General features: G+C 41.7%; 1 protein-coding gene across 1 annotated transcript in view; it reads left to right on the top strand.

Annotated features, from left to right (window-relative positions):
- Positions 1 to 12,354, top strand: part of LOC100135991 (calcium channel, voltage-dependent, L type, alpha 1D subunit, a) — a gene marked incomplete at its 5' end in the record, with an annotated part of 126,826 nt that overhangs the window by 41,391 nt on the left and 73,081 nt on the right. Inside the window, 2 exon segments of the mRNA NM_001124328.1 lie at positions 3,850 to 3,992; positions 7,740 to 7,945. Coding sequence (NP_001117800.1) covers positions 3,850 to 3,992; positions 7,740 to 7,945 — 349 coding nt within the window.

The raw sequence follows: 12,354 nt of genomic DNA, 5'->3' as shown, positions 1-12,354 counted from the left end.
CTCTCTCTCTCTCTCTGTCTCTCTCTCTCTCTCTCTGTCTCTCTCTCTCTCTCCCTCTCACTCTCTCTCTCTGTCTCTCTCTCTCTCTATTCTGCCACTGTGTACTCTCTGTTTAGGGCCAAATAGCATTCTAGTTTGCTCTGTTTTTTTGTAAATTCTTTCCAATGAGTCAAGTAATTATCTTTTTGTTTTCTCATGCTTTGGTTGGATCTAATTGTGTTGCTATCCTGGGGCTCTGTAGAGTGTGTTTGTGAACAGAGCCTCGGGACCAGCTTGCTTAGGGGACTCTTCTCTTCATCTCTCTGTAGGTGATGGCTTTGTTATGGAAGGTTTGGGAATTGCTTCCTTTTAGGTGGTTGTAGAATTTAACGTCTCTTAATTAGCGGGTATCGGCCTAATTCTGCTCTGCATGCATTATTTGGTGTTTTACGTTGTACACAGAGGATTTTTTTTCATAATTCTGCATGCAGAGTCTCAATTTGGTGTTTGTCCCATTTTGTGAATTCTTGGTTGGTGAGCGGACCCCAGACCTCACAACCATGAAGGGCAATGGGTTCTATAACTGATTCAAGTATTTTTTAGCCAGATACTAATTGCTATGTCAAATTTGATCTTCCTTTTGATGGCATAGAATGCCCTTCTTGCCTAGTCTCTCAGATTGTTCACAGCTTTGTGGAAGTTACCTGTGGCGCTGATGTTTAGGCCAAGGTATGTATAGTTTTTTGTGTGCTCTAGGGCAACGGTGTCTAGATGGAATTTGGATTTGTGGTCCTGGTGACTGGACCTTTTTTGGAACATCATTATTTTGGTCTTACTGAGATTTGCTGTCAGGGCCCAGGTCTGGCAGAATGTGCAGAAGATCTAGGTGCTGCTGTAGGCCCTCCTTGGTTGGTGACAGAAGCACCAGATCATCAGAAAACATTAGACATTTGACTTTAGATTCTAGTAGGGTGAGGCCGGTGCTGCAGACTTTTCTAGTGCCCGCGCCAATTCTTTGATATATATGTTGAAGAGGGCGGGGCTTAAGCTGCATCCCTGTCTCACCCCACGGCCCTGTGGGAAGAAATGTGTGTGTTTTTTGCCTATTTTAACCACACACTTGTTCTTTGTGTACATGGATTTTATAATGGCGTATGTTTTTCCACCAACACCACTTTGCATCAATTTGGTAAAAAGCCAATTTGACATTTGCTCAGTACATTGTTTTCACTGAGGAAATGTACGAGTCTGCTGTTAATGATAATGCAGAGGATTTTCCCAAGGTTGCTATTGACGCGTATCCCACGGTAGTTATTAGGGTAAAATTTGTCTCCACTTTTGTGGATTGGGGTGACCTGTCCTTGGTTCCAAATATTGGGGAAGATGCCGGAGCTAAGGATGATGTTAAAGAGTTTTAGTATAGCCAATTGGAATTTGTTGTCTGTATATTTTATAATTTCATTGAGGATACCATCCACACCACAGGCCTTTTTGGGTTGGAGGGTTTTTATTTTGTCCTGTAGTTCATTCAAGGTAATTGGAGAATCCAATGGGTTCTGGTAGTCTTTAATAGTTGATTCTAAGATTTGTATTTGATCATGTATATGTTTTTACTGTTTGTTCTTTGTTATAGAGGCAAAAAGATTGGAGAAGTGGTTTACCCATACATCTGCATTTTGGATAGATAATTATTTGTGTTGTAGTTTGTTTAGTGTTTTCCAATTTTCCGAGAAGTGGTTAGAGTCTATGGATTCTTTAATTACATTGAGCTGATTTCTGACGTGCTGTTCCTTTTTCTTCTGTAGTGTATTTCTGTATTGTTTTAGTGTCTCAATGTTTTTGGTTGGACAAGTTTCTCAATTTCTTTCTTAGATTTTTGCATTCTTCATCAAACCATTTGTCATGGTTGTTCATTTTCTTAGGTTTTCTATTTGAGATTTTTAGATTTGATAGGGAAGCTGAGAGGTCAAATATACTGTTAAGATTTTCTACTGCCAAGTTAACACCTTCACTATTACAGTGGAACGTTTTGTCCATGAAGTTGTCTAGAAGGAATTTAATTTGTTGTTGCCTAATTGTTTTTTGGTAGGTTTCAAAACTACATTCCTTCCATCTACAGCATTTCTTAATATTACTCAGTTCCTTTGGCTTTGATGCCTCATGATTAAGTATTGCTCTGTTCAAGTAGACTGAGATTTTGCTGTGGTCTGATAGGGGTGTCAGTGGCCTGGCTGTGAATGCTCTGGGAGACTCTGGGATGAGGTCAGTGGTAAAGTAGTCTACAGTACTACTGCCAAGAGATGAGCTATAGGTGTACCTACCATAGGAGCCCTTCTCTAAGCCTATCATTGTCTATGTACATATCCAGCATGCGCTCTCTCTCTCTCTCTCTCCCATCTCTCTCTCTCTCTCTCTCTCTCTCCCAGCTCTCTTTCTCTCCCAGCTCTCTCTCTCTCCCTCCCAGCTCTCTCTCTCTCTCTCTCTCTCTCTGTTGCGCTCTTTCTCTCCCTCTATCTCTCTCTCTCTCTCTGCCCCTCTCTCTCTGTTGCTTTTTCTCTTTCAGAGCACTCAGTAGAGTGGCAGTAGTGAGCCGAGAGCCTCCCTCAACCTCTCTCTCCCAGCTCTCTCTCTCTCTCTCTCTCTCTCTCTCCCAGCTCTCTCTCTCTCTCCCAGCTCTCTCTCTCTCTCTCCCAGCTCTCTCTCTCTCCCTCCCAGCTCTCTCGCTCTCTCTCTCTCTCTCTCTCTCTCTCTCTCTCTCTCTCTCTCTCTCCCAGCTCTCTCTCTCTCTCTCCCAGCTCTCTCTCTCTCTCTCCCAGCTCTCTCTCTCTCTCCCAGCTCTCTTTCTCTCCCTCTATCTCTCTCTCGGTCTCTGCCCCTCTCTCTCTGTTGCTTTTTCTCTCTCAGAGCACTCAGTAGAGTGGCAGTAGTGAGCCGAGAGCCTCCCTCAACCTTTTACAGTGGTAACAGAGGGGCCTATGTCTCTTTCACTGGGCTAAGTGCTGCACTCAATCGGCAGTTAACTGTTGGTAAAACAAGCCCCGCAGCACACAATACTCCTGCATTTACTGTATGTTGTCTAAAAAGCAGGGGGGATTAAGGACAGGAGACTACGGGTGTGTGTGTGTGTGTGTGTATGTGTGTGTGTGTGTGTGTGTGTGTGTGTGTGTGTGTGTGTGTGTGTGTGTGTGTGTGAATGGAGTCGGGGGTCCTGTATCTGTAGAGTGAAATGACTGTGTCTAACGTTCACTCCTCCAACACTGCCTCTGGTTAGCAGAACCTAGTAGGACCCATGACTTTGGAACAGGTAACAAAAGTTATTATATGGGTTTGATAGTAGCAGACCAAACCAAGTTAGCTAGCACATGATTTGATTATAGCTTTGAGAATATAGATAGACAGACAGACAGACTGTGTGAGATGTGGCTGTGTCCATACTGTATACGCTGCATGATGAGTGTTAAGGTGAGCTGCTGTACCTCATGTATAATGAATGGTTGCAGGGAGGGAGGGGACCCAGGGAGGGGACCCAGCCCAGCCCTCTCACCTTGGGTGTGTGTGTACTGTGTGTACTGTATGTGTGTGTGCATATGCATGTATTTGTAGCCTAGCAGTAGCCTAGTGGTTAAGAGGTTTGGGCCAGTAACTGAAAAGTCACTGGTTCGAATCCCTGAGATGACTAGGTGATCAATTGGTTGATGTGCCCTTGAGCAAGGCATTTAACCCTAATTACTCCTGTAAGTTGTTCTGGATAAGAGTGTCTGCTAAATGTAAAAATGCCTGTGTGTTTGTTAACATGCTGTTATGAATGGTCATTACTCTATAATAAAACTTTAGTATACCAATCCACTGTTTTCTGTTCCTCTCTGTCTGCAGGAAACGGTAGAACATGTCTTCCTCGTCATTTTCACTATAGAGACCTTCCTGAAGATTATCGCCTATGGTTTAGTGGCACACCAGAACGCATATGTGAGAAACGGATGGAACATGCTGGATTTTGTCATCGTCGTTGTTGGGTAAGTATCTCCAAAATTCCATACTCTCCAGCCGCTCATTCAATGCCAACTGGAATTCATCTGATGAGCAGAAATTGGATAGTTTTTACCATAACACGTTTTTCCCGCTTGTGATGTGTCCCGGCCTTTTTTGTGTTTCAGTTTGGGGTTTGAATTTAAACTGCAGTTCCTCGTTTGAACTCAATGGTTTGCTGTGTACAGTATCTTTCAGCCTGACTTTGTGCTTGTTTGTGACAGTAGTTGAGTTGGACTTCTTTAAGCCTCCTTCCTTTCCAGTCAGTGTGCGTCCCAAATAGCACCTTATTCTCTATATAGTTCACTACTTTTGACCAGTGTCCGTGTCAAAAGTAGTGCACTTATTATATAGGGAATAGGGTGCCATTTGGAACATATCCACAGTCAGTGGCCCAGTCCTAAGAGAGACTCTTATCCAGCTACAATATACAGTATGACCTAGAAAAGACATGGAGGATAAATCACAGCTTTACCACCACTGGAGTGACTCACCATCTCACCCCATATTCTATCTCATCTCTCCCTCCTTCTCTCCCCCACCTTCTCTTCCTCTCTCTTTCTATCCTCTCTAACTCCATATTCTCTCCTCTCTCATTCCCTATTTATCTCTCTCTCCCTCTCTCTCTTCTATTCCTCTACATTTTTCTCTTCCTCTCTGTCCCTCCCTCCCTCCCTCCCTCCAATACAAACACAGTCCAGTAGGTAGCTAGGTCAAATCTATGTCTGTAAGCGGCATGCAGGGTTGATCTGTCATCCAGTCAGATGCAGAGCGATGCATCCTGCTAGGATGACTGACTGACTGACTGACTGACTGGCTGGCTGGCTGGCAGGCAGACAGACAGACAGGCAGACAGACAGACAGACAGACAGACAGACAGACAGACAGACAGACAGACAGGCAGGCAGGCAGGCAGGCAGGCTGGCAGGCAGGCAGGCAGGCAGGCAGGCTGGCTGGCTGGCTGGCTAGCTGACCACAGAATACATGCACCAAAAAAGGTCAAAAGTACTCTACAAGAACGTAAATATACAGTATATAATAAAAGTGGTATTCTAGTTTGGTATTCTATTCTATTCTATTCTAATGGTATTTGCTGGTTGTTCGTTCTATTGGTTTGGTTGCCAGAGACGTGACCCAGTCGTTCAGTCTTTTTGTTCTGTATCTATGGACGCGACCCAGTCTTTCGTTCTAAATGTTCCATTACCATACTGGCTGGCAACGTTCTTATCCCTTGCTTGCTGGCTAGCCAACCATGGCTAATTTAGTTACGCCAAACAGTGCAGCCAGAATAACAACAGTAGCTGCATTTGTTTAAGCAGCTTTCGAGTGACATTTATTTGGCTACATCCATAACAATGAGTTAATGATGAGCGATATTGCCTGGTTTAGAAAATGTGCTCTCTCATCAGGACACTGACACTGTTGTTCAGAGGAGCTAGCCAACAACACAGCTCACACCATCACTTCACACTGAAGCTGGAAATACTGCAAACTATCTGCACTTTGTTTTGTTTCACCTTTTTTCAATTGACATTTCTTTGTATATATCTATACAAAGAATTATATCTAGAAAATGATGCCAACCCCGACACGTTCATTAGTATGGGACAGCTGGAGATCGAATTTGAATATTGAAACAATGTTGCGAATGTCGGTAAGACAGACAGCAAGGTTTATACAAATCTCCGCTGTTGAAAACTAAATGTTAGTCTAAAAGAAATATGAGATAATGTCTAGATGCTTTTATAGTGGAGATCAAGTTCAATAGCTTGGCTTGGTTGATGAGACAGTGGACTGCTCAGTCAGATGGAACGGAGTAAATAGGCATTTTAACGTAATTGATTTAGCCTTGTGGAATGCGCTTTTAACCAATCAGCATTCAGGACCCACCTGTTGTATAATTTGGTATTCTATTCTATTCTGATGGTATTCTATTTTGGTATTCTATTCTATTCTGATGATATTTTATTTTGGTATTCTATTCTATTCTGATGGTATTCTATTTTGGTATTTTATTCTATTCTGATGGTATTTTATTTTGGTATTCTATTCTGATGATATTTTATTTTGGTATTCTATTCTATTCTGATGGTATTCTATTTTGGTATTTTATTATATTCTGATGGTATTTTATTTTGGTATTCTATTCTGATGGTATTCTATTTTGGTATTCTATTCTATTCTGATGATATTTTATTTTGGTATTCTATTCTATTCTGATGGTATTCTATTTTGGTATTTTATTCTATTCTGATGGTATTTTATTTTGGTATTCTATTCTGATGATATTTTATTTTGGTATTCTATTCTATTCTGATGGTATTCTATTTTGGTATTTTATTATATTCTGATGGTATTCTATTTTGGTATTCTATTCTATTCTGATGGTATTCTATTTTGGTATTCTATTCTATTCTGATGACATTTTATTTTGGTATTCTATTCTATTCTGATGGTATTCTATTTTGGTATTTTATTATATTCTAATGGTATTCTATTTTGGTATTCTATTCTATTCTGATGATATTTTATTTTGGTATTTTATTCTATTCTGATGGTATTCTATTCATGTGAACAGATGAGTGACACATCAAACACCTCAGTTAATTTTCCCACTCTGATTCAGTCCAACATCAGTTAGCTACAGCTGCTGCAGCAGTCTGTGATTGTAGCCCTGAAGTATGACCCTCTATGGCCCTCCAGGCCTCTATTGGCAGCTCCATTCAGCCCATTTAGTGCCTACTGCTGCCCAGCTTTGACGTGATGTGCTGGGATGATTTCTCCTATTGGCTAGGTGAGGACAGGCTAACTGACTGGAATTAAGCAGACTCTTTTTTTACTATAGGATGTTCACTATTCACTCAGCCCATACACTACAGTATTGCATTGTATTTTCAACTGGTATTGTTGTGTGTGTGTGTGTGTGTGTGTGTGTGTGTGTGTGTGTGTGTGTGTGTGTGTGTGTGTGTGTGTGTGTGTGTGTGTGTGTGTGTGTGTGTGTGTGTGTTTGTTGATTTATTCATGTTGTCTATGTAGTTTGTACATGGGTTCAATACATTTGTGCTATATTTTTCAGCTTGTGTTCTTCTTATTCATTTGTTACTGCAATCTTACAAACAGATATCATATTCAGTGTGAAGCTTAAAAGTCATATGGTGATTTACTGTATCAGTAGATACCTATTAGAGGTCGACCGATTAATCGGAATGGCCGATTAATTAGGGCCGATTTCAAGTTTTCATAACAATCGGAAATTGGTATTTTTGGACACAGATTTGACCAATTTTTTTTTAAAGCTCCTTTATTTCATCTTTATTTAACGAGGCAAGTCAGTTAAGAACACATTCTTATTTTCAATGACGGCCTAGGAACGGTGGGTTAACTGCCTCGTTCAGGGGCAGAACGACAGATTCTTACCTTGTCAGCTCGGGGCTGATCTAGCATCCTTTTGGTTACTGGTCCAACACTCTAACCACTAGGCTACCTGCCGCCAAGTCTAAGATTAGTTTAAGGAATAAGATTGCATAAACCGGGGGAACCTGATTCTAGATCCTACTCTGAGACTCTTTATGGATTTGGGCCCTTAATCGAAAGCTCCAATCCTGTAACGTATTCTCATTCTTTCTGCTGTAATTCTATACAGACTGTTCAGTGTTGTCCTAGAGCTTTTTACCTGTAACATTCTCTTTCTGATGTGTTTTCTGTAAGACGTTTCCTCTGGTGTTTCTCTGCAGACTGTTCAGCGTTGTCCTGGAACTTTTGACCAAAGACTCTGTAGAGACGAAGGAGGAGGCAGAGGCGGGTGCGGCTGCTGCAGCGGCAGCGGCAGCGCTCCACCCCTCCGCGCAAGGCCACGGGGGAAAGTCGGGCGGCTTCGACGTCAAAGCCCTCCGAGCCTTCCGTGTACTGCGACCCCTACGCCTGGTCTCAGGAGTGCCCAGTGAGTTACTGCTATCTGACCCTTCACCTTTGACCCCACAACAACACCGACCAGACCTGAGTTCAAATACTATTTGAGATCATTTCAAATACTTTATCTGGGCTTGATTGGGCTTGCCTAACACAATGGAATAGAATAGTTACAAGGAGTACAAACCCCATCCATCTGGCACTCCAAGCAGGCAAAAGCAAATTTGAAAGATTTGAAATAGTATTTCAACCTAGGTCTGACACGAATACAGTGTTGTGTTTATTGTTGTGAGTGCTGACTGACCCCTCACTTTTGACCCCCATGATGAAACAGACACAGCAACCTCTATTGACCTACAGTATGTAGGCTGGCTAACTTCTGAAAGTCACTGCATAACACACACCAATAAATAACACTGCGGAAAACTGTGACCTGATATATCTGGCATTACCTCTATAAGGTTCAATTCAGTCTTCCTCAATCTTGTCTCCTCCACCATTTTGTCTTGATGTCCCCCCCCCCCCATGGTCATGTATGGTTCAGTGGCTAGGAAAATTGCCCTACGTTAAGGTGATAGGTTTGATTCCTGTGGCTTCGATTCCCACATCCGCATAATGAAAATGTTTACTCTACACTCCTTTACTGTATGTTGTTCTGGAGAAAAATGTCCCAAAGTTACATATGTATTAGAAGTCTACTTCTGTCCTGACAGTCCCTCCCCAGCCCAAAACAGCCCAGCCGTTCCTCTCCATGACAGAAAATGTTTCTCTCTCAGCTCAGACTATGTGTCTGTGGGGTGAAGACACTAACAGTAATATGTGACCATATGGTCTGTGTGCAGCCCCTCTGGAATGTTCTCTTAAAACAAGCTGTCCAAATCAATGCCCCAGAGACATGAGTTCTCCTGCAAGTGTGTGTGCGTGTGTGTGTCTCCCTCACACCCATGAAAAAAGACATTCTGTCCAGATGCACATGCATGCACATGTTTACATACTGTACGACAAGGTTATTATAGTTTTGTGATTTTTTAATTTGTTTTGAGGTTTTTATTTGAAATTCTGATTATTTTCAGTTTTCATACTTGATTTACTTGTTTTTATTCAGTTTTAGTTTGATAAAAACATTTCTATTTCGTTTTGATATGATTTATTTTCAGGGACAGAAAGTAGGCCAGTGCATGGGAGGCTTGAAGCCATATACCCATATACCCACGCATGGGAGGCTTGAAGCCATATACCCATATACCCACGCATGGGAGGCTTGAAGCCATATACCCATATACCCACGCATGGGAGGCTTGAAGCCATATACCCATATACCCACGCATGGGAGGCTTGAAGCCATATACCCATATACCCACGCATGGGAGGCTTGAAGCCATATACCCATATACCCACGCATGGGAGGCTTGAAGCCATATACCCATATACCCACGCATGGGAGGCTTGAAGCCATATACCCATATACCCACGCATGGGAGGCTTGAAGCCATATACCCATATACCCACGCATGGGAGGCTTGAAGCCATATACCCATATACCCACGCATGGGAGGCTTGAAGCAGTACTCCAGTGCTATTTCAGAAGGTCCAGTCACACAAATGTCCTAAGTGGCAAAGGTCCAGATGGATATTGTTTTTATCAGCATAGTAACAAACCTCAGCCTTGCAACCCATGCGACCCCGGACTGTTAAAACTATTCACACCCTTCTTGTTGGCAAAAATCAAATCTAGCAGTTTCAACAACAAAAAAATCAGACGTGGATTTTTTATTGTTGTTGTTGTTCTTGTTGCAGGACACTAGTTTTAAAAATGCTAATATGCCAGAAGTCAAATCCTGACCGAATCCCCCCCCCCCCCCCCCCCAAAAAAAAGAATAATGGCTGTCTCACTTTGTCTTTGTCATGAAATTCTTTGTGAGTGCTGTTCAGATGATTGGGTTTTTCCATTTTATATGTGTTCCACACACGCTGCCATCTCCTGACACTACAATACATTTGTTTTTGTCCTTTCCAGCAATGTACTCAAAACAATCCCATTGTCGTGTCTCTGAATGATTAAATGAGATGACAGGCTATTTTATCAAATCGATTACCGAACGTTTAATTGATTACGTGATTTAATTAAACCATGCATCAATTGACTCATTAATAACCTGGGGCACCACAGAAGATTGTTTATAGAGCTGCTGTCTTCTGAATAAACTCTTAAAGAGCTGAAGATCTTTTTTATCAATAGCAGTCAATTGTTAATCGTCACCTTATTCAGTCTCATTCTCAATGTCGTAAAGTACTTTGTTATCTGCACGAATCCTGGCTAACAAGTTGAATCAGCAATACACAAATTGGCTTAATTATTTATTTACTAAATACCTAAATAATCACACAGAATTACATATAAATATACACAGGATAGATTATACATCGATTACTAATCATGTCATGAAAAATCCCTAGTGGACTAACCCGATGTGACGGTTGGTTACACAAAGGAAGGGGATTGGGTTTGAATGAAAGAGCGGGAAGACTGAGGAACAAAGGAATTAGGTCTCCATCGGACCTTGAGAAGCTATGCTACCGTAAATACAGAATCTTATGCATTCTAATAACCGCCCTTTCGGAAAAGGAAAATGCAAGATATATGTTTACTCTGAGCTGCGCTTCGATAGATGGGTCGAAGATGGAAGACTGGTTTGCCCAGCAGAGATCGTCATTGTCCTTTGAAGAATCTTTCTGGTCGTAGTGTTGTAGAGCAGATACGGTGAAGTACACTGTTGTTCTTAGGAGATTGTCTGTCCTTTCTTAGGCCACGTAAGTTTACAGCTGCAGCTGATAACTCAACGTCTAGGATGTATCACTTCTTCTTTAGTGAATAATTGTTCAAAGTTCATACTAAGTTGCCATAATCAGTTCGTGCTGTATTCTGGCTGGTTTAGTCGAAATTCACCATTCCAACTTGATGATCGTCACCTCCACGTTGAAATTCGCCCACCTAAACGGTAAGACAGCAGTCTTCACATTTCTGGAACTAAATGTTAATGATCGTTATGGGGGCTTTTGTACTGGGGAGGAGAAGGGGCGTTTCATCCTTCTAACCAATGTCTGTGCTCCCGAGGGTGGGGTTACTGATTGAGCATAAGTTTACTTATGAAACCATTCTCTCATTTAGAAGCTAAAATCACATTTCATCTTCTCACAAATAGTTTCATGTTTAATCACATATGTTTTGCAAGATTTTGAAATAAATCTGTTAGCTAGAATGTGTAGACTTTCAAAGATACAATTACGTGGTCCTATCATCAGTAACAATCTACCAAAACAATGACTGATCTGACATAATATTCCAACGGACCCTTCCATTACAGAAATATTGTCTCATTGTTCAACTTTCTGATGTTACCATCCTGTAGAGTCTTTCCCTGTGGTAGCAAAGGTCTTTCCAAAAGTCCATTCTGTAGAGTGGAGAGAGAGAGGTTCTGGGGGGTTCATAAACCAGTGGGGAAGGGAGAAAGAAAATGGGTTTTATGACCCTCACCAAACAGGGCAAAGTCATGACAGTCCCCCTCTGTTGGGTTCAATCTTGCGATTATCCTGCAAGTTGCAAACCAACATAAAAATGACTGTGAGTTGTCCTGGCTGTGGGTCATTGTTGCGGTCCCCCTCTGGTGGTTTACCTTTGGTAGGTTTTCTGGAAGCTGCAAAGCACAACAGGAATGGCCAGGGGATGTCCAGTTTGGGGATCGCCGTTCTGGACCTGTCGTCTGATCATCCAGAATAGAAGATCTGGGCAGTAACATAGGCAGATGTTAACAACGCACATGAAACCATACAGGGCTCTGCCTTTTGCGACAGACCACTGCTGGTGTTGGGTTTGCTGCCGCCATTGTTCACACCTAGGGTTCAGGCTCACACTCCGCGCTCGCCCTCGGATTTCTTCCCTGTTAGCTACTGATAGCCAGTGATAGTGATGAACAAGCTAGGCCTATTTGAATCATTGTCATCTACTGGCAGCATTTACCCACCAGATTCAGAGGCTTCAAAGCCCCATCAGAAGAAAAAAAACATTACATTTTTGCCCAAAAAATAATAAACATAATTTACTAAGGTTTTTGTTGTTGTTGTTGTTTTTGTTATTTTTGCAGTCAAAGATAATAGTTTCAGTATAGTTTTAGTTTTTCAAATGTTTTTCTTAATATTTTTCCATTTGAGTTTTTATTTTAGTTTCAGTTTTACTATAATAACCATTTACTATATTAACCTTATTATATGCACAGGCACACAAGTGCATTCACAAACAAACCACATACCCACACACATACTTCATACAAACCCTCATAACATGAGTGGATTGGTGATCCAATGAGCCCATCCTCCCCATTTCTCCTCCCCACCAGCCTCAACTGACCAATACCAATTCAACCACATACAATATTACTGTTG

This window comes from Oncorhynchus mykiss, chromosome 7 (genome assembly GCF_057628025.1).
Source record: "Oncorhynchus mykiss isolate SJ-2025 chromosome 7, ASM5762802v1, whole genome shotgun sequence".
NCBI classification, from domain to species: domain Eukaryota; kingdom Metazoa; phylum Chordata; class Actinopteri; order Salmoniformes; family Salmonidae; genus Oncorhynchus; species Oncorhynchus mykiss.
This window is presented reverse-complemented; position numbering and strand designations above follow the sequence as displayed.